At 34.3% G+C, this 27,472-nt stretch overlaps 1 protein-coding gene across 2 annotated transcripts in view; it reads left to right on the forward strand.

The window, feature by feature from the left end:
- Nucleotides 1-27,472, forward strand: part of hob (bridge-like lipid transfer protein family member hobbit) — a 176,363-nt gene that overhangs the window by 105,669 nt on the left and 43,222 nt on the right. For both annotated transcript variants that reach the window (XM_081771445.1, XM_081771446.1), the window contains exons 20-27: nucleotides 11,600-11,800; nucleotides 12,210-12,403; nucleotides 15,395-15,519; nucleotides 18,997-19,217; nucleotides 21,682-21,824; nucleotides 24,036-24,263; nucleotides 24,569-24,694; nucleotides 27,057-27,258. In XM_081771445.1, coding sequence (XP_081627571.1) covers nucleotides 11,600-11,800; nucleotides 12,210-12,403; nucleotides 15,395-15,519; nucleotides 18,997-19,217; nucleotides 21,682-21,824; nucleotides 24,036-24,263; nucleotides 24,569-24,694; nucleotides 27,057-27,258 — 1,440 coding nt within the window. The remainder of the gene's footprint in view (nucleotides 1-11,599; nucleotides 11,801-12,209; nucleotides 12,404-15,394; nucleotides 15,520-18,996; nucleotides 19,218-21,681; nucleotides 21,825-24,035; nucleotides 24,264-24,568; nucleotides 24,695-27,056; nucleotides 27,259-27,472) is intronic.

The following is a 27,472-nucleotide window of genomic DNA, read 5'->3' on the forward strand; positions in this document are numbered from 1 at the left end:
AATAATAATAATAATAATAATAATAATAATAATAATAATAATAATAATAATAATAATAATAATAAATTTCGAAGCGTGGTATTATTTTAAGAAATGAAAGAAAATTTAGACCGGCACAAAGGAACTTCTATTTAACTTGGTTAGCATCACTGTCATAAGTTCAATAAGAAACCTTTCCTACTTTACCGATATCTCAACAAGGCCTTCTCAGTAAAAGCGATGTATTGTAAAAAATGGTTTGTTGATTGTTCTCCATCCCTAGTCTTCTGAGGAGTGTTAAAAAACACAGCGGTTCATCATTCAGGAAAAGAGTGTGTTTGATTCAAAATATTGTGAATAAAGAATGAAACATTAAGATATTGCAAATAAATTAACTCGGGACATTTCGCAGGACATTTTAAAGAAGAAGGATATTTCTCGATTTCCTAGACATCTTCGCAACACGCAGGACAGCTCTTTGAAAAACAGTACTGTACTGCGAAAATCAGTACGTCTGGTTACCCTAGCCCATCCCTACGAGTAACGCAGTATGGCATTTTAGCCAATGTTACCTTATATGAAAATATTCATAACTTATAGCTGTCAAGTAAAAATGTGTCCTTGCATTTACATAAAGCAATTCAGAAAGGGCAATAATAATAATAATAATAATAATAATAATAATAATAATAATAATAATAATAATAATAATAAAAGCGATAGTAATAGTAGTACGGAAAATTGAAGTGATAACATTTGTTCACATATTCTAAGTTTCAGACCTAAAAGTAACGCGTTACTTTCGAAGTAAAGTAACAGTTACTTTTTGGGGGCAAGTAACGCGTTACATTTTAGGAAAAAGTAAAGTAACTTGTAACGCGTTACATTTTTACATGTAACTTACCCAAAACTGTCCATGGGAAAATTGTTCACTGCTCGGGCCAAGATTGTTTCTGACTGTCGACAGATGGATGCCGTTTATGGCAGACCTTCGCCTGAAGTACTGCCCAAAGTTTGTAGTCCAACGGGTTAAGATCCGGGCTGCTAGAAGGCCAATCAGTGGTAGAAATGAAGTGAGGGACGTTCCGCGCCAGCCAGTCCTAAGTTGGTTTCGCTGTGTGGCCTGGAGCGGAATCCTGTTGGAAGGTCCACCTTTCTCCAGGGAACATGGTAGCAGATAGTGGTTACACTATAGGTGTTAGCACTGTGTTCTGGTATACCTTGGCAGATGTTTTAACACCTTGTTCGCAAAAATACAGCTGGGTTGTGCTTGAGTAGCTCACTCCCCACCAAACCATCACTGAGGCAGCATGATGTGTCGGGTGTCATCCAGAAGTCCTAAACGGCAGAACTCCTAAAAATATAGGCACTAGACCTGAATTTTAGTACTTCTGCAGTTTAGGACTTGTGGCACGGTATGATTTTTAGGATTTCTGCCGTTTAGGACTTGTGCCGCGATATGATTTTTAGGACTTCTGGCGTTTAGGACTTCTGCCTTTTAGGACTTGTGCCGTTTAGGTCTTGTGCCTTTTTCATTCACTTGCTTTAGTTCTGAAATTCGCCACCACCCCACGAAATTGCGACGATGCAGCAACTAGTTGGCAATAATGTCACGAACGTAGCTAATTCCAACAATAACAGCTATATTTGTACTACTAAGATTATTATTATCACTATCTGTTCTGCACTTATATGTGAATTACATAACACAACTTATTTCATTCTAAGAATTAATTACATAATTAGTTAAGAAATTCGTTTCTTTCGAATGGAGATACGAGAATCCCAAGACAAATTCCTAAAACAAAAATAAATAAATAAAAAATTGAAAAAAAATGTTTAAAAAGCATATTTTACCAGACTTCTGAAAGCAAGAAAACATTCAGAATTTCAATATATACTGTGTGGAGCGAATTTTATTAAGAGTAAGACAAAAATCCACCAAAGTTTACTTAATTAAGACAAAAGCTCACTAGACATTTCACGAGTGAACATTAAATACCAACGGTATACATAAAGAACGCAGTAGATTTAAAATTGAACAAACAAATTTACTATGCAATACATTGGGTGACATTCATAAGTTCTAAACGGCACAAGTCCTAAAAATATAGGCACTAGACCTAAATTTTAGGTCCTGTGCCATTTTTGCAGAAATTACTACATAGTCATTTAGGGGTGTAGCCTGCAATTTTTTCTAGGGGAGCTTGATTTTTATATATTAAAAGCAAATCAAAAGTTTATTTTCAGATTACGAAAGCTTCAATAAGACAATAAATTTATACATATTACACATGTACATAAATACATAATATTATTGTATTTCCAGTTACTTCCTTTTTGAAACCTGGACCTAGACAGAGCGTAAATTTAAAACCACAGCTTGTGGGAAATGTACGAATAAGTTCGTTATAAGAAATCGGAAACTGTTAATGGAAGTCCATTTGTTTGACTGTATTTATCTTCTGTACTCTTATATAAAAGAGTAAAGATGAGTGATTTTTGGGCATACTGCTACAAGTAGAGTCGATAAATTTTAGTTATAAAATATAATTTTCTTATGAAAGCAGTACATAAGAAAGAATTTTTGGAAATAAGTATCGTAAAAAGGGTGGGGTAAGATTTTTTTAAAGGGTAGTGTATCTCGCAAGTTTCTAAAGCTAGTAAAATAAAACTTGGCATATAAGCTTTCCTATTAAAAAAAAAAAAAAAAAAAAAAAAAAAAAAAAAAAAAAAACTGAAAATTGAAAATTGAAAATTGAACACATAAAAGGAAAAGAGCAAAGGGAGCACATTTTTTTATGTTCGATTTCCCCATTACTTACTCAGAAAATATGTAAATAAATTAAGAAAGGATTTGTTTAAGCTAGATGCGTGAAACTCGGCATTTGAACTTTTAACTAAAAGTAATAAAATACTATATGTTTCAGCGTCTTGGAAATTACACTTCTAAGCGAAAGGAGGGTCAGTTTCTATAATATTAAAATATCCCACTGCTTATGAGATTTGGGCAGAAAACTCTTTTTCCTTTAGGCCTCGGTTCATCCAGTTAAGCAAACGAGAGTACAAAGTGGCTGATTAATTAGGTTCTTTTAATTATTTTAACATGTTGACGTAGTTTAGTTCTTTTAAAACTGTATTCTTTCACATTCTATTATAAACATATTTCATTTGCTGTAATTATTAAACACGTTTAATAAACATAAAACAGACTAACCTCCGGTCCCGGCCAGAATATGTTTTTGGTGTTAAGCCATCATTTGCCGTCCGTAACATAACCTTTGATTTAAACTTCACGTACTATCAAGACTCAAGTCTCAGAAATGTAGCATATATGAAATATACTACTTCTACTACTACTACTATACTACTACTACTACTACTACTACTACCAAATATTAATAACAATAATAATAATAATAATAATAATAATAATAATAATAATAATAATATAATAATAATAATAATAATAATAATAATAATAATAATAATAATAATAATAATAATAATAAGTACTTCTGAAATACATATGTATCTATGTGTTATTAATTCTTTCATAATCTTGAAAGAAACTTTTGATTTGTTTTTAGTTTGTAAAAATGAAGGCCCTCTAGAAAAACTTGCTGGCTTATTATTCCATTATTATTATTATTATTATTATTATTATTATTATTATTATTATTATTATTATTATTATTATAATAGGACAACAGTGATGGCTTATTGCTTGCAGTGCCTAGTAGTAGTTGTTTCCTTTCATCTTCTCAGTTAGAACTTCAGACTGCAGGTCAAAGTGAGCTTCATGGATCACCTGCAAATGCATCTAAGAAGATAGTGTAGAATCCTTCAGATGATCTCCTGATTATGTATGGTTCTATCCAAAATCTGGAACTAGAAAACTGACAGCTCGGAAAAGGAAGAGATGCTATTCTCACAGACACTCTAGAAAAAAGTACTTTCGAAATGAAAAAGAAGCATCTAAAAGCAACCGAAAACGTAAAATCATCAGCTGAGAAGAATTTATTCTCAAGTCGACTGTTTGGTTTCTGAAGAACCGTACGAAGAACAGGATACAGAAGAAGACTGGGTACAGTGTTTATGTTGTGAGAAGTGGTCTCATTGGTCGTGTTCCGAGAGAAATCCGTACTACATCTGTATAGATTATAGACATTGACTGCCACAGTGAAAATGAGTGAAGCGATGTTCAAGCTGTAGATTTGATAGCATTAAATTTCTGAATCAAGTCCGATTGTTGCAACTTACCCCAGATGATGTTGCAATTTACCCCATGGGTGGGGCAAGTGTCAACAGTCGGACTTAGTTCAAAAAGTGGATGCTATCAAAACTGCCGTTCGATGTTTTGCACTTCTCTTTTTTTGGTATGTAGTTAAGGCATGTACCTTTTAGTACACTCAATATAGTTTTTATATCTTAATAATTTTCGAGTAAAAAAACAGACCTGAAAATTGTTGCAACTAGCCCCATCTTCCCCTACAATCACTTTTTCAAAAAAAAATGTATAAAGCCAGTAAAGCAATTAACATGTAGGTCTATTTTCGAAGATAATATAGGAATTTTTCGTGCTGCTAATTATTTATTTTTAAAAAAATCAGATGCTGAAACCAATCGATATAGCGCAGTTTAAGCAATTCAGTTTGTTTTATTTAAAAAGAAAACTCTCTATTTACAAATTTGATTGTTCCTATGTATTAGAGCAGTCTTCGAAAAATCAGTGCCTATTGTATTTCTAAAATATAGCTGGAGCCGCGGTGGGTCAGTGGTAGAGCGTTCACCCCTGGTGCATGGGGTCTCGGGTTCAAACCCTGCTCCCGCCAAGTGAACTTTGTGGTCGATAAACGCCGTGTGCGTGGATATTCTCGGGGTTCTCCCGTTTCCTCCCACTTTCTTCATTCCACCATTTCATTCATTTCTCATAATCACCGTCTCCTTCAGCCTAACCGGCATAACCGTGGGACGTAAAACTCAAAGATTTCATTTCATTTTCTAAAATATAGCTGTATTGATTTATTGGTATATATTTACCTTCAGTTTGTTTGAGAGAAAATTATTACAAGAACTAAAAAGTGTTTCTCTAGTAAATACGTTTTCATAGTTTAGCTATTTACGTTACTAAACAAATTTGTTTTTTTTAATACATAAAATGGCGCCCGTATATATATAGGGTGTAACTTAATTAATATAACAAACGTCGTTAGGTGATTCCTGACACCGAAATAAAACAAAAACTACACAACAACCTGGGTGTAACACCCGAAAATTTGTCGGAAAAATGTATAAACCGCCATAACTCATGAACAAAACGTCGGATTGAAGTCGGGCAAAAGACTGTCCATTGTTTTTAGTCGTAGATTCGATTAGTGTACAGTGACGATGCAAGGATGACTTCCAAAGAAACTGGAGTATTCCTTTGAGTATTTTATCAAACGTTGAATGAAGAAATGATCAATCAAGTACAAGATTTAACATTAAAAAATAATAGTGCATCGTTCAAGTTAGAAGAACACTCAGAATTCGAAAGAAAGAGAGATACACATGTGTGATTCATCTATTTAGTATCAGTACATAATGACGTCTCGGAAGAAGATTTTAAATGGAACGAAGTCTTTAACGTATCACACTTATATCTTCTAGGCTAATGGTAACGGATGATAAATGAACGGCTTCCTGTCCAAGAGTGTGTGAAAAAGGAAAAATAACTTTGATCCAGATTAGGTTTAAAACGACTGTGCATAGGACAGTCAGGCGGCATGTAAATAAATATAACATCGAAAAATGCAAAGATCATATGTGATGAACGAGTGTACAAGGAATTCTCCACATGACCCAGGGATTCCAAATATTGTGTGAATAGATATGGGGCAAAAGTAAGCTGCATTAAACGGTTTCTTCCTCGTAATATGTAATTCCGTGGAATATGGTACTTCTGTGCACAGAAGCAACAAAAGTGGAGAAACAAGGGATGTTGTACACGTTGCATAACGATACCAAGAAGTGCGCTGGAATAGTATACTTGATTTATCCGTTAGATGAATCTTCTCCCAGGAATACTTTTGATGGCGTTTTCCCCTTCCTTCGAGTTGGCAAACCTCAACTTTTCCCTGAACTATGAAAAACTTCATTGCTATTGTGAATATACCAAAATACTATCCTAGTGTAGACCACTTACATTTTGATTTTATCATTGCCGGAGAAATTTTCTCAAAGGAAGCTTGTTTTGAAAGTACATTTTAAAAAAAGGATAGTCTTTTTTCGACATTCTAATGTACATACCTTAGAGCTGTATGGAATACCTACACGGAGGAATACCTACGGAACTATCGTCCCTTGTGTGCCAATTGCGAGTGGCTTACAGAAGGCTGTCTTGAAGTTTTATTGTGGAATGGCTTCAGTTAGCATGGCTGAGTTGTAATAAGCATCTACGCAACTTGTGAGTGATATACATAGTCAGATGCTCTACTGTTACACGTGTAATTGCTGTATAACAGGATGGGAAATGTTGTGTTCAACGGTAGAGGGTTGTGTCCAGGTATTTAAGGTCGTGTAAAAGTGTAGACGTTGGTGTTTAAGTAAAATTGATTGTGTTAACCTGTACACGCCTGCGCGATGGAAGATTACCCTGTCCACGAGCTGGCAGATATGCAACTCATTTATGGAGTAGCAAAGGGCAATAGCCCAGAAGTGAGGCGTTTATATCATGACCGTCGCCCTCAAAAGAGAGTAACTTTCCTTGTATTTTTCCACGCCTCCATATTCGACTTCGAGAGAGGGGTCCCTTCGGTTTCTCGTACGTGAAATCGGAGGAAATAGCCCCATATGGACAGCTGAACTTGAAGACAGCGTACGTCGAATGATCAAAACCGTCTTGAAACTATCATGTGTATGGCGTAAAAACCCACATGCAACTCTAGTAAACGATCAGCAGCAGAAATTTGGTGTGGTGTGGTGGATAATTTTGTGGTAGGATCTTATTTATTATCGGTCTGCCTGTGTGAGAGTACGTATCTTTTATTTTTACGTAATTTTCTCCCAAAATTGATAGAACATGTGCCCTTGAACATAAAACAGCAGATGTGATTTCAGTATGATAGTACACCTGCACATTTTGACAGGAATATGCAGACTTACCTAAATGAAACATTCTCAGATTGGGAGAGAAAAACCTGTGTTATGACAACCTCGTTCATTCTACCTCACGCTGCTTGATTTTTTATTTCGGGGATACGTATGAAACTCCGGCCACGACAGTCGAAGAACTTGTAGCTCGATGTAATATAGCTGCGGCTATCATCTACGAAATTTCAGATGTGCTTGATCACACGCGGAAAAATTTGCTTCGCCGATGTCATCTTTGCAATGCGGTCAACGGTCGACAATATCAGACTGTGAACTGTTATTCTTCATAGCTGTCTCGTGTACACATACTGCATTGCACAAATACTGTACAAGGTACCTCTGAGTATTTCAGTTATCCTACCTTCTCCGAAACAGAATAAATCGATAATTTGAAATTGTATTTCTTTCTTTCCTTGTGCAACACGCGCAAAACCTTGAGTATCGTCGAGTTTCATTCCTTCTGTACTCGTAGTTATTATCTTCCACGAATTTACGCATTACGGGGAGGAAATCTTTTAATCTAGCTTACTTTGGCTCAAATTATATTCACATAATTTGTGGGAATCACTGTTGTTATGTGAAGAATCCCTTATACTCTAGTTCATCGTACATGATCTTTTGCCCCTGACTGTCTTATGCACAGTCGTTATAAACCTACTCTGGATCAAAGTTATTTTTTTCTCATTTTTACACACTCTTAAGTTGAACAGGAAGCCGTTGATTGATCATCCGTTACCATTGGCATAGAAGTTATAATTATGATAAGCTAAAGACTTCGTTTCATTTAAATTCTTCTTCCGAGTCCAGGAATCACCTCCAGACGTTCATTACATTAATGAAGTTACACACTATATATATAATGATAAAAAATAATACCGATATTAGTGTCGATGAAATAGTGTTTGGAGTCACTCAGACGAACAGTAACACTCCCGATGCAGTTTAAATCCATACTCAGATTCCATTGCCCTTTATGCTCAAAATGAAACTATTCTCCCCGTGCGAAGAACGGGTATTCTGTTAATAATTTATTATTAAACATCACACCATAAAATACAAAGTGTATCACGTAATGTACACGTTATACTGTTACTTGCTTAATGTATAAATGGAGGATGAAGGACTATTATTGGATCAAAAGATCCAATATATTTCAGACAATAAATTTCTTGTAGGCTTTATATCTGGAGAACAACATATAGTGTACCCAAACCTAAACTATGACTGAACTCAGTATGATGTGCTTAGTGCCTGAATAAAACGAAAGCTCGATTTAGGGGCCATTCAAAAATTCTGTTGCCCTTGATCCAAAAAATCTAATATATTTCATTCAATAAAAAAAAATCTTGTACGTCTTATATCTGAAGAACTACATATAGTGCAGCCAAACCAAAACTATCACTTAGCTCAGCATGATGTGCTTATTCCGAAAGTAATACGAAACCTTGATTTAGGGACCGTCCAAACGTTTGTAGCCCCTGATCCAAAAAGTCCAATATATTTCATTCAATCAATAATTTTATTGTATGTCTTATATATGGAGAACTACATATAGTGTAACCCAACCCAAGATATCACTTAACTCAGTGTAATATACGCTTATTGCGTAAAAAATATGAAAAGTCGATTTAGGGACCGTCCAAAAATTTTGTGGCCCGTTATAAAAAAAAATCCAAAATATTTAATTAATCGAAATTTTTCTTGTACTCCTTATACCTGGAGAACTACATATCTGGAGAAAACTCGATTTAGAGACCGTTCGAATATTTTATGGTAACTGATCCAAAAATTAATATTAGCCAAGATCATAATACTTTGATCCATTTTTTAGATCATTCCTAAAATTCTTGTTTTTATTCAATCTTTCTTTTAAACAGTATCACTCTCTTTGTTCTCAATTTGAAATTTATCAAGCAATTATAAAGCATTGCTTATTATCCAATTTGTATTCGGTGTAGAGCTTCAATTTTCTCAAAGTTTCAAATAAGATAATAAAATATGATTTACTATCGGAATTCGTGTCAGGTATTATTATTACTTTTATTGGTGTTTTCCTTTCTTTCAATTGTTAAAACAAGAAACTACCTTGCACTGTCATAAAATATGTGCTCTTTTCCAATAGCATAATAAGTGCTCATATAATTTTGAACTTTAAAATTAAGGATTGAATCAGTACAAGAAGTACAATTTGGATAACGAATGACTTATAATTGATGTTTAGTGGCGTACTGAAGTAAAGGGATTAAGGACTTTGAAACCCCCCTTGAGCAAGGTATTATGCAAAATTAAGCACGTTTATCATATTAGCACGTTTATATATATAAACACTTGATATTATATAAACTTGTGTTCCTAAAGCCCCTGAACCCCCTAAACATTTGCGTAGAGTACTGATTGTGTTTCTCTTATTATTTTAACCGTTTTATGCTTTGAACGAAATTTGAAGTGCAGGAACCCTGTGAAGGTGACCACCTTTACTATAAAAATTTCTTTAATGGCTCTTAGTTTTTCTTCAAAACAATCAATAACGAACGAAAAATAAATGATTGAGTTTGATTTTAAATCGAAATTTGAAATACCACCAAAAAGTTGGCCCACCCAACCTTATTTTGTAAATGACACTTAATAATTTTCAAAACAAACTATTTCCTCTTCAAACCAATCAATAAGAAAGGAAAACATGTTATTAGCTTGAGTATTGAATCGATATTTAAAAGCAGAAAAAACAGTATGAAGTTGACCACCAAATGTATCCTGGAAATAGATATATTTTACTGGTTGTTTTGAAACAAGTGATTTTTTCTTCAAAATAAGCAAACCGCCCCGAAACAAATCACCTTCATCAACATTATTTCTTAATTATATTCTTATGTTTTTCGAATCAAATTACTTTTCTTCCAAACAAGCAACAACAAATCCATATCAAACGATTGATTTTGGTCTTGAATCGAAATTTGTAAGTAAAGGAATCAGATTGAATTTGATCACATTCTAAATTTATTTTGTAAATCTCTTTCTCTATTTTTTCGAAACAAGCGATTTGCTCTTAAAAACAACCAATAAGAAACGCTTGGCTTCGGTTTTGATTCGAGACTTTAAAGTGGAGCCAATATGAAATTCCATCACCCATTTCTCTTGAAAAGACTCTTTATGTTTTTCGAAACAGACTATTCTTTTTCAAAATAATTAGTAGCATACGCATATCAAACAATTGATTTTGATTTTCAATCAAAATTTTAAGTGGAGGAACAAGGGTAAATTTGGCCATATACCAACTTTATTTTGTAAACATCTCTTTATGTTTTAAGAAAGATACGATTTTTACTATTTTTCTTCAAAAAAGTCAATAACAAACGATTGGCTTCCGATTTCAATTTGAAATTTGAAAGGAGGCAACTTAACATAGGTGCATTGCTTCGCTTAAAAAAAAAAAAAAAATCCAAACGCAAATTCTAAGCCTACAGTTTTAAAATTGCAGTTACATGTACATACTTCAACTTAGTATACATAAAAAATTACAGCATTATAAAAATATCAGACAAATAATATTATTTATTCGGTATTGAAAACCTCGAATCAACTATTGGAGTTATTTAGCGTATTTTTTTTTAATATCACAAAATTAAAGGTGTATTTATTACGGCATGGATATATTACGCACAATATTTTTATACAATTTGTATATATATATATAATTTTTTTAAAAATAGACCATTTAGAATTATTTATCCTTATAATTTTTTATATCCACAAATTCAAGGTGATGGATATGCGATATTGATATTTTCAGAAAGTGTTGACCACCCTACAGAATGTCGATCCTGTGCGTGTCGATCCTGTGCCGTGTCGATCCTATGCCGTTTCGGTCCTGTGCCGTTTCGGTCCTATGCCGTGTCGGCCCTGTGCCGTTTCGGTCCTATGCCGTGTCGATCCTACGCCGTTTCGTTCCTATGCCGTTTTGATCGTATGACGGTTCTCTCCTATATATCCTTGAGAAAATAATTGTTACTTAATATTGCGTAATTATAAAATAATGTATTTTTTATTATTTCGGTCGTATGAAAGTTCTGCTGTCGATCCTATGCCGTGTCGATCCTGTGCCGTTTCGGTTCTGTGCCGTGTCGATCCTATGCCGTGTCGATCCTACGCCGTGTCGATCCTACGCCGTGTCGATCCTATGCCGTGTCGGTCCTGTGCATGTAACCCAAATTCTCCAGCAATAACAAATAATTCAAGGAATTTTAAGTACAAGGATCAAATCAGACTGTACCACTGTACTTCGTTTATTTATTTATTTACAGAATTACTGGAAATATGCAACTAGCAACTTTTCTTTCAAGTAGAAATTAGATTTGTTTGTTGGTTTGCAAAAGAATTTAATGTGAAATCAAGAAAATTAACTAATTTAATTTTTGTGTATTTGGCGAACGTCTTCTATTTGTTTGCAGAAACTTCATTAATGTTTCATGTAACAATATATTTTTAGATTTTGAAAAGATCCTATCTCCGTCGAAAGATCCAAGCCCTCCTCTCCCATTCTGGGACAAAATGCGTTTGTTGTTTCATGGAAGATTGACGATGAGCATCCAGCAACTTACGTTACTGCTTCATGCATCCCTCGATCCATACAACACTACTGAAGAAATGGAACTCACGTGGAGTGAGGTTGTCATGGATTGGTCAAACGGTATTTGAATTCTTAATTTTAGTTTTTAGTTTTCATTGGAAGTTGTTCAAAACCGTAGTATATTCCAAGCACAAGTAATATGATTTCATTGTTTTGCGCAGATATAGCGGTATATATATTATTATACATATATTATTTTCCTGTATATATATTATTTTCTAAGGTGTACACAAATCATGTAATTTCAAGCCTCATATAGGAAACCGATTTACAAAAGAAATCTTTTGTTTCTTTTTGTTTTAAAGCACAGTAGAAGAACTTTAAAAAATAATAAAACTTTTTATGTTTGTTGTAATGTAAAGTGTATTATTCATTTATTATTATTATTATTATTATTATTATTATTATTATTATTATTATTATTATTATTATTATTATTATTATTATTATTATTATTATTGTCTTGCAGCGAAAATCGTATTTAAAGGAGATCTGAATGTGTACGTGCGAACTGCCTCCAAGTATGATGATTGCAAATTATTGCATCTACCAAATTTAAAGTTGACCATAAAACTCAATTGGGTTTGTCTTGCTAATCCTAATGATCATCACTCCGTTACGTATTGTGCACCAGATAAACTGCCAGAATATTCAAGTAACCAGGTAAGATCTTAAGGATATTTTTTTCAATAATACAATTGGAAAGGCGCACTCATAAAAGTTCAGTTTGCAATAAATTTAAATGCAGTAGAAATTCTATACCATGGTACAAGTATTGAATATTGGTAGATTGTTATCGATAAGTCATGATATGTTGTCTTGAGACGCGGAAAACTACTTCTCGCTATCTGTTACCGTGTTTATTCTATGGGATAAATGTTGAAACCGGAAATAGCCAATTTGAACCACTTCTTGTTTGAATAGAGTTAACGAAAGAGATGAAACCTCTTCTTGGGATGCTGAATCGATTGCAATAAACTCAAATCTTAACATCTCTTACCATTTTTGCTTTGATACCTATTGACAGAGGGACGGACAAAACCGTTCTGTAAGACTTCCGACATTTATGCATAGCATAGTTTGGAAGGCTAAAAACGTGATACTTCTTAGGTAGGTGGAGAAACGTGCTCCCTCTTCCTCCCCAGGAAAACCTGAAATGACATTAGTGCTTAACGCCTCGTGTTTATAGGGTAAATAAGTTGGTTAGTTGGTTTGAAGTTTTACATTCCTTCCAGCACCGAGGTCCTCGTAGACCTAGAGCTTAATGTGGGATACGAACTATATGAGCTCCCAGTGGAAATCGAGCCCAGTCCCCCGTGCTAACCATGTAGCTAGGGAGGAGTTCTGTAAGATAAATCGGAAAATCAGAAATGATTAAGACAATAGTAGTCCATATAACATCATGTTACACCAGACGCGTATCCAGAAATTTTTATTGGGCAAAAACGCTAATCTATGTAGTATCGAACCTGTGTAATTGTTGAGTACTGCCATATATATTCTGAGAAAAAATGTAGAGCTAGATTGTTATTGTAAGAAAAGAAAGAGTACAGATAAAATGTAAGATCGAATTCTTAGCTTATATGAATCATTTCTATGCTAAACAAGTATAGTTTTATTAAGAAAATGTACAATGTATGTCAAATTATATATATTTTTTTGGGGGGGGGGGGAGGAAGAGGGATCTGAACCCGGTGGACCCTCTTGTGGGTGCGCCCCTATGTTATACAAATACCCTTTTCCTAGCAAGCAGAAATCTCACTCGATATTTGTCATGCGTTCGCCAGCCAGCGTTTGAAGCACTCAGCTAAGTAGGTCACTGGCTATGAATGTTGATGCGGAAGTAATTCGCCAAGCTTTTGCCAATTATATCACACAAGAAGCAAGGAAAGTGTACAATGTACAAAGTGGCGATTATTTTGACATAATTCACTCATTCGGTTGGTAACACTCCTTTTTTTAATATCATACCAGATTCTCTGGCAGCTAAATGCTCTGATTAAACTGTAAAGGCTTCTCGGAGTTAAGAAGCGTGTATTCATGAGATCACTGGGAGCTTCCTTGATGGGTACTGATTTGTAACTGTTAATTCATTAAACATTTAGATGGAGGGAATAATGGGTTTATTTTCATTCATGGCACGTGTTAGTGTCCTGCAAATGGGCTTCTTATAGAACTGCAATCGGTTTGGCTATTCGAGATTTTCTGAACTTTAGAAAGTTTATTGATTGACGCATAACCTGTACCTATAAATGTTTTGAAAAATCAACAGTATTACTCTGAAGCTCAGGGTCCCGGAGCATTTGATGACAGTGGTATGTGGCCTGGCGTTGCCATGATGGATGATGACTCTTTGGTAATTGACAAGACATGGCCGTTTTGATCGCAATACTGCTTGAAGTCTGTCAAACTGTTCACAGTAGAAGACGACATTCATGATTGTATTAGTATCGAGGACTTCTCAGTGAATTATTTCTTTGACATTTTACTGCATATTTAACTCCTTCTTTGGGTGAAGTTACAGTTTGGACGTCGATAGTTGCGGCTTAGAACGCGACATACGGTCCCACAACTCTACTTCTTATATACCGTGAAGTGTCCACTAATCCCGCTACAGTTATCTCAGGGATGTTTCTTATGAGTTGGTCAAATATCCTCTTCGGAAAACACTGCTAGACGTCTTGATATAAGCTCGATAGATTCTGTCTCCTTTCATGCATGTTCGAAACCAGCAACGCATGTGCTATCGTCAATTTGCCGAATGTTATGACAATCCGTGGTCGCAGTACTGTCTTCGTCGAATTCAAAAAGGAAACAGTGTCTGTTGTATTCCTTATCAGTTCCTTTTATCCACATGATACTCATGTTTCCTAAGATCGCCTCGTCCACACTCATTGTCTATTGCTACTGTAACTTCTCTTTTATTAGATAAACGATTTACGCACTAGTAGCACCGGCTATGAAGTCGATATTTCATCAAACGATGACCTGTCAAAAACAGGTCGAATTTTTTAATGTACCCAGCAATTTATTTGCTTGTGCGAAACCTAAATTTCTTAATTTTGGAAATTTTTCTAAGAGAAACTTGAGATCACAGTCACACAAAAATATTCATTACAGAATAATTACACCTTACAATACTCTCTTGTTTTCGTTTTATGTGAAGTTTAAGTAGCGACATATCTTGTACTTCTATTTCCAGTTATTTTATCGTTCTTTGACTTCGTTGTATGATACCTCGAGCGGATCAGAATAATTTAATCCCTTCAATGGGAAGGTGTCTCCGAAATCGGCCCTAAGAAGAGGAGAGCACCTACAGGTGCACTTAATAGAAAGACTTGTTCGTCCTCAGAAAATACGTCAAGAGACGCAGTCTTTTGGATCTTTGCTCGGCATGATTCTGCCATTCCTCAGATAAGAAAACACGTAAGGGGTAACCATTGAAAATCAGGTCCTATTAGAGGAATTAATATAAGAGAAGTAGAGTAATTTGAATCAAATACGAAAGTATATGACTCTCTCATATGCATTTTGGATACAGAGCTGGTATGCTTGACTGAGATTTAAATTAAGTGTAGTCATAACTAATTACCTATGCATTAATATTTTGGAAGTGTTATGTAATTTATGTAATTTTGTGTTTATGTGTTGTAGGAGCATGACTCATTCCGTGCTTTTAGATCACAAAATCTAAATGTGAGTATTGCCCTTGAAACGAAGCCTCGTGAAGCCAGAGAAGTTGAAATCCCTATGGCATTACTATACGGTAGCACTTTAAGGTTGGTATGTGTAGGTAATAATAGTCAAAATGATAAATTGAAATAATTTGGGTAATAGTATTAGAAAATAATAATAATAACTTCAGAACTTGAACTTCAGGAGTACTAATCTGTTATTTAAAAATATTCTCTATGTTATACTCGATCCATTCTAAGATCCTTATCTGATATACGATTTTCTTTTCAAGAATGTCTGGAAACTTCTTACAAACCTATACAGGAAATTGAAAGGCGTAGTTCTCTGGGCGATATAAATATCGACTTTTTAACGCCTTTAGCCGAGAAATTAAACCCTCTTTGAACCTACATACTGTTATCAATGTATCCACTCACCAAGGTAGAAGGGCTCTCTGTCAATTATTACCCCATAAAATAATTTTCATTGTACATTTGAAGCTATTAATCCTGGATTTTCTTATCATGAAACTATTAGTTGTAAAATAGCCACTAATTTTTTTTAAAAAAAGAACGTTTTCAATTGAATATATATATACATTTTTTGTTTCCTACTATCTCATGAATCTTAGAACACTATGTATGATTTATCTAGTGTTAATAATAAATTCAGTTATTTTGTTGATTCTTTTCTACATACTTGTGCATAATTTTAACATAAAAATCTAAATAAAATAATTTTGTCTCTTTACACTCTCAATAGTTTTCAATAATATATAACACACACACACACATATATATATATATATATATAGGTAATTATTTCTGGGAGCTATATTCATTTGAATGCGAGCAGTGGAGGTGATAACACGCAAAGGGAGGAAAACGAAGTGAGAGCTGTCGTCAAGTATCAGCCGAGAAACAGGCTTTAAATTGCTCGAACATCCGCCCTATTCTTCAGATCTAGCCAATGACTTTTATCTTTTACTCGAACTCGAAGAAAAGCTCAAGAGCAAGAAATTTGACTATCGTGAAAGCATTTTGGGAGGGGTCAAGACAAAGATTTTTTTCTAAGGGTACCCAAGGTTTAAAAAAAAGATAGATTAAATGCATCGGCTTGGTAGGGGACTATGTAGAAACTATTTAAACCATAACTGTTGTACTGTATATTAGTTATCGTTAAATTTGGATCATCCCTCGTATATTATAATTGGTTTAAGAAAACTCATAAATTTACCAGCTAAATTTAGTGCTCAGATAGAAACATACAAAAGTATATCAGAAAGTTATTCGAGCAGCCAAAAGAATTTACAGTGACAGTATAATATGTAAACATAAAAATAAAATGAAAGGCGCGTGGGGCGTAATATCAAATCCACGAAGAGTAACCGAATGCATGAAATATCGAGAGTATCTATAGGAATAATTATTTTGCTAATCCCATTGCCATTACTGAGGTTTTAAATGATTATTTTGTTAAACACATGCTTATCATCTGGTACTTCGGATCTCGCTATGGAAGGAAACATCTTATGTAATAAGCATAGCTAAATGTGACTCCGATATCTGAAGAAACGTTATTAACTTGCATCAAAATGCTTTCTAGTTCTCATTCTACTGATATGGATGAAGTCCCACCATAGTTATTAAAAGTGAACATTTAATAGTAAAATATGTCTGTTACTTTGTAAATATATAATTTGAATTAGGTATATATCCTGAAGAGTAAAGATAGCGAAAGTTACACCTTTACACACAAAAAAGAAAATATTTATAATGTCCAAAACGTCAGGCGTATTTCTATTCTACCTGTTTTCTAAAAGATTTTTGAATCAGTAATGTTATCGCGCTTGAAAAGTTTTATATCCCACCATAATCTCATCTCGACTTCTCAAAATAGTTTTCAGGAAAACAGATCAATCGGCACTGCACTGTTTAACTTGGTTACATAGATTTCTAATATTCTTGAAAAGAAAAAAACACACAGTAAGTTTGTTTATCGATTTCTCTAAAGCTTTTGATAGTATACAACATTCTCTTCTATTGGCAAGTTTCAAAATTATGAGGTTAGAGATATAATGCATAAATGTTTTTTCTCGTACTTGACAAACAGAAAACAGGTAGATCAAATATGTAAAATAGTTGACAATATGGAAGTAGGTTTTTTCCTCCAAAATCGCTACTATCTACCCTGATGTTCCTCAAAGCTCCATTCTGGATCAATTTCTTTCCTTATTGTACATAAATGACGCTTATTCAATTTATGTATCCTCAACATGTACTATACGCTGATGATGTGAATGTTTTAGTAACAGGAGACAATATAGTAGAATTAAAAGCAATTTGAAATACACTGCCAATCGTTGGATAAAATGGACGTTTCAGAATCAGTTGATGATAAACGTAAAGAAAACTAAACTACTCAATTTTTACTACCCGTATAGAGCTCAAATAGTACATTCTCTTGTGTTAAATTAAATTTCTGTAGATTCCTCACACCACCAAATTTTTAGAAGTTACAATAAACGACAGACTTACTTGAGATGAACATATTGATTTAAATAAAACATTAAACAGTTTTTGTAATCTAAAGATTACGTAGTTCTATTTCAAAACATATTTTGCCTTCATTACATTATGCTAAATTTCAGTCTTTATTAAGCATTCAAATAATTTTCTGGAGAGCTTCGTGTCTTAGTGCTTCTTCTTTTCGCTTACAGAAGAAGGCAGTAAAAACGATTGTAATCTATCAGCAAGAGTCTTCTAAAATGCCTTTCAGTTAAATAAAATTTTAATTATCCCTTTGTTGTATATATACAAAATTACTATATATGTTAAAAGAAATGAAAACATTTTTATTCATGTAAATGATGTACATTCATATAACACATATCACAAGAATAACATAGACCATATTATACTAAACTTGTAAACTATACCTGTACTTGAAAAAAAAAATGTTTTTGCTATATCCACTAAACTGTACAATAAGTTGCCGACTTACCATACCGAAGTTCAAAAAGGAATTGTTCAAATTTCTGAGAAACAAAAAGTATTACGATTTGAATGAATATTTAAGTGATACTATCTAAAATTAATGTAATACTAATTATTCTCAAATATCTCAATATTATATGACAGTTCCTGTGTATTGGTCTGTGACTAATTATGTACGAAAATGGATGAATAAAGGATGAATAAATATAAACAAACGATGCCCCCTCTCGTATTACACTGTAGCTACATACGTAAAATTAGGACACTCGCCGTCGATTGGCAAACGCGTGTTCTTCCTTTGCATGTTGTCCTGGTCTGCATGTTTGTTTCATTGTAAACAATATTAATTATTATTTAATATTGTTTGTATTGTTATTATATTGCGCTTTTATTGATTGTTATTTGTACAATATGTTAAAATATCAAAATATTGAAGTTACCTCGTTGTACATTTTCATTTTTTTAGTCCACACACATTCGATCATGTTTTCACTATAATCGTAATTAGTGCTGCAGTACTACAGCTATAAGTTTTTCCCTCTTTCTTTTTAAAAAGTACGTTTTTATATTTTTTTATATTGTCAGATGGTTTGAAAATCTGAAGTTGATACTTTCTGGAGTGACTCGTCCTACTAGAAGAGGTGCCATATTTAGGAACTTCAGGCCGCGAAAAATTCAGTTAAGTAGACATTATCGAAAAGTGCATCTATCTTTAGCCCTGCATCGTTTCCAAGTCTGTTACTGGATGTCGTTTGCTATGCAGCGTGGATTCGAGCTCATTGGAGGAAGAATTTCGTCAAGCTCAGGTATTTGAAAAGTTTTCATGTTAGATTGTATACATTCGATTAAATAAAAACAAAAATTGTTGATGCGTAATTTGTATATATATATATATATATATATATATATATATATATATATATATATATATATATATATATATATATATATATATATATATATATTAACCTGCCACTGAATTAAGCACACCTACTTAATACCATTCGGCACCCCTCTAGCCTTACAAACTGCAGCAACACGGCGAGGTAATAACTCCACCAGTTTCTGGACATCATCAGAAAATATTGCAAACCATGCGTCGTCCACAGCGCCCCATAGCTGATCCATATTCACTGGTGGGAGCTGTCTGCTTCGTACAGTTCTTTCCACGACATCCCACAAATGTTCCACTGGATTCAAATCTGGAGTTGTCTTGCTGGAAAATTCTCGTCCCATTGGCATGAACCATGGCCATGAGTAAGTGTACGTAGTCCTCTAGGATGTCCACATATCGATTGGTATTCAGGAATCCTCTTACGCGTACTAATAGTTCCAATGATGCTCAACTGAAAATACCCCTGGCCATAGTAGAGCTCTCACCATCTTGCACTGTACCAACCTGACATGCGGGATCCATGACTTGATGTTATTGTCATCAGATTCAGATTCTTCCATTAGCACGATGCAGTCGGAATTGGAACTCTTCACTTCAGGCCACCTGTTTACATTGTTCCATGGTACAATCCCTATGCCTTCGAGTTCATCCAAGGCGTTTAGTCCGATAGCGGCCTGTGAGCAGGAACATTCGGTTTGGTCTGTGGCCGCTGAAGCCAATGCGATGCAGGAAACGTTCAACTGCCTGTGCATTAATACTTCGGATAGAATCTTCATTCAGTTGCAGTGTGATTTGCGACAGGGTTGGGCCCCTAATAGTTCGTACGATGCGGCTCAGTCGGCACAGTCCATGTTCATTGAGGGCGCACTGACCTTTGTATTGTGACAGGTTCCCAGAAGACTTCCCTCCATTTGGAAGTCTCGACATTCTTTCAATTATGGTACGCGAAAACTCCAATTGATTCTCAGTGTCTGAAACGGAGTGCCCCATTCGTCGAGCACCAATAAAACAGTCAAACACGTCTAAATAATCCCATTCTTTTCCCATTCCGCTTATTACGACTACTGTGCTTTGAAGCCACAGGTCCTGCCTATCTATACTCCAAATGCGAGTAATCGAGGCAACCTATATATGGGCGTGGCAATTCAAGTACTTCAAGCAGTCAGGTGTGCCTAATTCGGTGGCATGTCAGTGTGTGTATATATATAGTATATAATGTATTTGTCGTTATAGTAAAATATATTTTTAAGGGATTAAATTACAGTAATCAAATAATGAAGCGAGACAAATGATTGAATTTTTCTTTGGGTTTCATAAACATTATAAAATAAATTCCATTGTTAAAATTATCGTAATAATTAAGGTTGCTTTATCAAAATTTTTAGCTTTCACTAGTGAAAGAACAATGATGGTATTACACCCTTAGGTTGACTGACAGTAATACACGGTCTGGCTGAAAATTCCAGCAACATAGGGAAAAATTACAGAATATTTCCGTGTTTGTCCTTTTCCTCTAAACATATTTTGCAGCTACTTTTCTGAGAATATTGGACATTCTATTTAATCCTATTGCATTACGATTGTCTCCGATCCTTTTGTGCAGACAACCTTTTGTTGAATCCCATTGCTGTATTCACGAAACTTAAGCTATCCTTGGACCACAAAACCTAAAAGTTTCAAGTCTGATTAGTGTGAAGCCTATCCGATAGCAATTTTACAACCAGTTCAATGCTCAGAAACTTGTTATTAATTCAATGATGTACTGTGCTGGCACAGTTGGAGGAGAAAAAGAGGCACCATCAAACATAAATCATTGAGGCCAAGGATAGATCATTTCCGAACTTAGTCGGGTATTGGCCTTGGAAGACGAGCAATACCTTTTGCGATCTCTAATTCGAGCGTACTAAGACCTCTTATCAGCTGTAAATTCGCGATTAAGCTCATTGTTTAGAATTGTTGAAGAAATTTACTGACTAGTGTCGGATGCTGGTGAGTAGTTAGTGTTCTGCCCTTGGAACTCATAACAGACATATCGGAGTATCTTACACGGCCATACAGTAGGATTTCAACACGCTTTGGTATCGTCAAAGTCTTGTTCTGTTGAAACATAAAAACCGTAATTTTGTCTGTGATGCAGAACTTTCTGGTCATCCTGTATATACGTTTAAATAAGTGTACACAAAAATTAATTTTTTAAATTAAAGAATTTTGTGAAAATAGAAAAAACTAATGAAATAAATTGAAGATATAAGAAAAGTTGCAAAGTGTCATTTTTCCTTATACAAATTCACGTTTGCAATCTATTACTGATTGGCTCATTTTTTTAATGTGAAGATAGAACCTTCGTAATAGAATATATTTGTCTTGTATTTCAGAACATAATCTTACTTTGGTGCCCGTAGACGATGGGTTGAAACATAGGCCTCGCGCAGAATGGTCAATTGGTTATATGAACTGTGAACTCAATGATGCTGAAATATGGCTACAAAGTGCTCTTCAAGAGGATGCAGACAAAGAGGTATGTGATTTTAGCGGATTCTGTCTTCTTATCTTTCTCATTCTACCCCATCGTGCCTATCCTTTGAAAATATTCTGCTTATCAGAGTGAAACATCAGGACTTAAAACGATTTTAATTTTAGAGCATTAGCACACGAGGCTTTATTGTGTATTACCGTAACAGTTGTTCTTCATGTGGAATTTATAACGTAATTTATTTTACTTGCTTTCCTTGAATTTTAACCTTATCTCATTAACATTTCCTTTTGCGACTTGCGAACTTGAAAGATCTAAGGTTGAAAGCTCAAAAAGGAAAAATTATTACAGGGAATTTCAGTAAACAATTAAGTGTTTAATAATTTCACTATAATTTAATTCGTCAGTGATTCAAATATTAGCATACATCTTTGAACTTGTAGACCAGAAACTGTCTTGTCCGGTTTGTGGAGAAGAAGAATTCGAATACCGAAAAGCTTGTTCTCTTTTATTTTTAAATATCTGAATATTATGCGAAGGAAACTAATATTAAGTATGTTGAGAAGAACATTATTAACGTAGTATTCGTTGACTCAACACAGATTTTCTTCTCATGATCATATTTATTTGTCACTAGTGATTGAAATCTTCTAAACGCTTCGAATAATAATAATTTGAGCTAACATTAATACAGTAAGCAGATTCAATGATAAATAAATTTCAAAATGTACTCATGTTACAGATAAAAATATATTCTTTATATATCACAGTATTGCCAGCGGTGATAATATTTAGCAAGTAATATCTGAGAATATCCGCACATCTAAATCTCGTAATTTATAACCGTTATCTGGATTGACAGCGCATCTTAAAGACAATAACAAACATTGCTAATTCATGTTTCGTAGAGAAAGCAAAAACAACAATCGAACGAAAAATTAAAGAAGCTTATTATATCCATAAAAAGAAACCTAAACTTTTTAGATAAAGGCGGTATAAATGTGATTTGAAGCAGTCTTTTTACTACTTATTTTCGCCGTCTGAAAGAAAGAAAAAAAAAAACAGTGAATAACAGTGAACAGTAACAAGTGAGTGGCCATTAATATTAGTTCATTTCCAATAAGAAGATGTGTGCTTCGCATTTTTTAAATCCTTTTAACCATTTTTTACCTATCCACATTTCTCCCCCATGTTTTAAAATCCTCCTCGAACTGTGTCTAGGCTGAAGATGGAATAGAGTTTTCCGAAAGCACTTCCTAGAATAATACTTTCGTTTTTTGCGGTGAGTGTGGGCTTCTGTTTATATTTCTTGTTATATTCTTTATATATTCATGTTTACTTTTACAGGTATATTTATTTTGCACAATTTGACTTGTAGTGCTAGATCTCCAGCGCCCGGAGTGCCTATTTTTAAACTATATTCTTTGGGTGTATGAGCCAACGAACTAAACCTACTGGCTTGAATATTGAATTAACCATAGTTAATTATCTATATCATTTATTCCTTATATGTTGTGCTTCATTGTTGTTAGTTGTTTACAAGAATTATATTTCATAGTAACCAAAAGCTGAGTATAAATTATTTTCATTGTTAGTTCGTATTGTCGCGCGAGACCAACACTGTTTCCATGTGATAATTCAAAAGTTAAAATTAGTTTCGATGGAAATGAACTGTACACTAAATTTTCTGTTTTGAAATGTGTAATATGAATACTTGATGAGGAAAGTTCACTATACCAGTCAGTAATGCACATATCGAATGAGTGTTTGGTATAATGAAAGCTTTATGGTCGGATGATAGAAACAGAATATTAACGGAATTTTTGATGTCCGGAATTTGTGTTCAGATGAAGTTTAGAACGACTTGTTGAGATTTCCACAAAACTGTTCTGGAAATTAAGACTTTTCTTAACGCAGCGAGGAGCTTCATAAAGACATGAATAACGAGATCAGCTTATATAATTACTAATGTTTTGTGTTATTTTAATCTGCTTTGGTGAATAGTAATGTTAATGCTAATAGTTAATAAGCAATGGCTTTAAATGTTAGACGTAATGGTGATAATGACACGGAAACCTTCAATTTAAAATTCGTGACCTGCCGCTTGTCTCAGGCTTGCCTTCAGCTCAGTCTAGGAACCCTGAATGTGACACTTCTACCCGTATTCATTAATGTTTTATCATTATGTAGTTTAGCAAGTTATATTTTAGAGTATGTTACCCTATTTACAATGGTTCTGTTTACTTTCTTTTAAAGCATAATGTGTCACTAAGACAACCGGTTGAAAAGTGCTACTTCCTGAGTGTGGCAAAAGTATCATACGGAAGAGATGCATTTTACGCTCATGATTTATTGAATGTGAGTACACGCGTCAACCACGATACACCAACTCACCGTTTAGTTGTATATGACTTGAAAGGAGCCTGGACCAAAAGCAATAGAGATGTGGCGTTTGCGTTATTCGACAGTTTTGTTAAAAGCAAGGTAAGATTATTTTAATGTGCTTATTAAAGGTATACTTACTTAGAAATACAAATGCACGGTTTAAACATTTCTTTCAAGCTCATTTTATTTGGAGAACATGAATTTCTATCCTATTTTATTTCTTGACTATAAAATTTGCTGATTTTGTGGATTCAAACGTTGTCTTATAATAATATAAATAAATAAAATTTTACAGATTTTAAGTGCGCTTTCAAATAAGTAAAATTATGTTCGTACAAGAATTATATTATTTCGAATTAAAGCAAAAGAAAGGTTTAAGATCATTGTGTAACTTTACATTACAGCAATTGAAGAAGAATTTATCTACAGAGGCATTAAAGGGTTTCCGTGTTGAAGGTTCTACGACTCCATTAAAGACACGAACAAGGCAACCTGATGGACAGGTTACCTCACCAAATGCTACGCTGCAAGTAAGCCGAAATTTTAAATGTATATTGTAATTCGATACCTATTTAAGAATAGAAATTGACTCATGTTTACAATGATGTAAAAATAAATTATTTATGTATATATATATTCATGTATCTATCTATCTATCTATCTATCTATATATATATATATATATATATATATATATATATAATATATATACTGAAGTGCCAAAAAGTCATGAAATACCTACCTAATAACGTATGGGACCTCCTTGAGCACGGAAAAGAGGGCAGCAACTCGGCGTGACAAGTCGCTGGCAGCCTTTCGTGTTGTTGCAAGTGGAGGATTTTGGGCACAAATTGCCCATTCGATGATGTACAGCGGCTCAATAAGGTTCATGTCCGGTGATCAAGTGGGACCAACTATTCCTTGGAAGTGGCCAGAATGTTCCTCAAACCATTCGCGCACTTTTTCGGCCCAGTGGTATAGCATTGTCATCCTAGAAAATCCCATTGTTGGCAAGGTGCGAAAAGTCCATAAAGGGCTGGAGATGATCACCAAGAAGCTGAACATATCGGTCAGTGTCTGATTCAAATGGACCCAAGGCGTGCCATGTAAACATGCCCCCAAACCATTACGGAATCACCAGCAACTTGGAGATTGCCTTATTGACACTTCGGTCCATAGCTTCATGAGGTCTGTACGACACCAGGACCCTACCATCCCCACGTACCAAATGAAAATATGACTCATCTAACGCGCTATACGTTGCCAGCATCTAAGGCCCAGTGTGCGTGTTTATGAGGTCACGTAAGTCACTATTACCAATGGTCAGCGGTTAGTAGCGGCACTCAAATCGGTTTTCGGCTGCGATATGGTATGGAGATCAAATTTCAGTGTACTGATTTCTGAGATATGTTGCTTGGACGTTCTGCATTGATTCATGTTGTCAATTCACGTAGCTCGAAGAAGTCTACCCAGACGTAGGCGGTCGCGGTGATTCAGTACACATGGGCGGCACTGCGTTGTCCTTGATGAGTTGTAATGCTTCTAATGCTTTACTCGTGGTTCATCCTTGACACTATGGAGCGAGAAAAGTTCAATATCCGGACGACTTCCGAAATCACATGCCTTACTTATCTAGCACCAACCATCATCCAGCGTACAAACATTAATAATATCTGTCGGGTTGCAATCACTACGGTATATAACGTTTCACTGCACCCATGGAAATCCAACTGACAGCACTGAAACTACTTCACATCGTTCGACCAGTTTTCCGCGATGTTCCTACGGTGTCAACAAGTTCCCTACCACTATCTCATGTTTTTTTGGCAGTTAAGTGTATAATTGTGTCTGGTATTAAATGTACGAAACGGTTTCGGTAATCACTAGTACCTTCATCGATAGATCTGGTTCACTCCCATGCATCTCTCCTCACTTTTTACAATGTGTGAAGAATAATGAAGTCAGAAAACTTAATATTATACATTCTTTGCATTTGAGTGACTCTTGTGAAAATCTGATTGCTATTGAACATTGACATTTTTTTTTTTTTTTTTTTTTTTTTTTTTTTTTTTTTTTTTTTTAATGTGGGCGCTTATACGCGGTAGCACAACTCTATTAAATTGTACTATCTACAGAGAATACTTTGTAATGTTACTGTCTTAGTCTGTAATCTATGCTTGCTGATTAAACACTACTTAGAATAAACAAGGATCATATGATATGTTTAGAATTGCATGATTAATGCATATTTTAACAGCTTATTTTATCATTACACTAAAACATTGTTGAATTTGCATGTATTCATCCGTGAATTATTTGTTTATGCATTTTGTACAACTACATTATTTGAAATAATCGTACTGATTCCCGTCCTATTTTGAAGTAAATGTTTTTATTATATTTTCAATGGATTTGTGTTAGATAAGCAAATATCTTTGTTGACAAAATGAATATATAATAATAGTTTTCTTCTTCAAAAATAGAGGTATGTAATTCATTTCTATTAGGTTGTCATAATGTACTTGTTGACTTCATGTAGTAGTGTATAGAAAACTAAAGAGTATTTTGAATTCTAACTGTAGCAATATGTTCGACACATTGTTTCTCTGGTGATCTTCTACCACTGAGTTGCCGGCTACGTTGTCATTGTTTAGTTCGTTACCTATTTCACGGTTCTGAATCAACAACGCAGTTTTTGTCACTTTATTTGTACAGGTAGTCTACGATTCATTGTATATGTAGATTCTCCGATAGCTCATAGATTTTTTTTTTTTTTTAATTTTTGAATTATATGCATATTATTTTCTATTTTGGATTATTTGCAAATTATAAATTCAATTATTTTCTATTTTGGATTATTTGCAAATTATAAATTCATTTACTCTTTGACAGCCTCCACCCGTCCAAGCAACTCCTTCCCCGATGACAAAGCTCCAATCAGGCCACGCAGCTACCATGCTTCAACAGTTAATAGCAGAAGCAGAGAATAAGGCGGTTGTTTTCAGCGATGATTTATCTACTCAAACTCGAGAACAGCATCTTCAAGGACTAGCAGCAAGTCGAGAAGATGATGTTATGCATAAAAACTGGCTTAGTAAGACCTATTTAAATATATTCAACTAAATGAACTGAAGATTTTTTTCAGTTGCTGGAAACTAATATAGCATTTACTTATGTCGTTATCTTCGGTTTTTTGTAGGTTTGTGTGTAACTATATGAATATGATACATTTGTTTCAATAATAATAATAATACCTAGAGAATGTATTAGGTGATGTAAGTGAAATGTCCGTTTGACGTCTGGTAGGG

The sequence above is a fragment of the Thermobia domestica genome, chromosome 9, assembly GCF_964235325.1.
Source record: "Thermobia domestica chromosome 9, izTheDome1.hap1.1, whole genome shotgun sequence".
NCBI lineage: Eukaryota > Metazoa > Arthropoda > Insecta > Zygentoma > Lepismatidae > Thermobia > Thermobia domestica.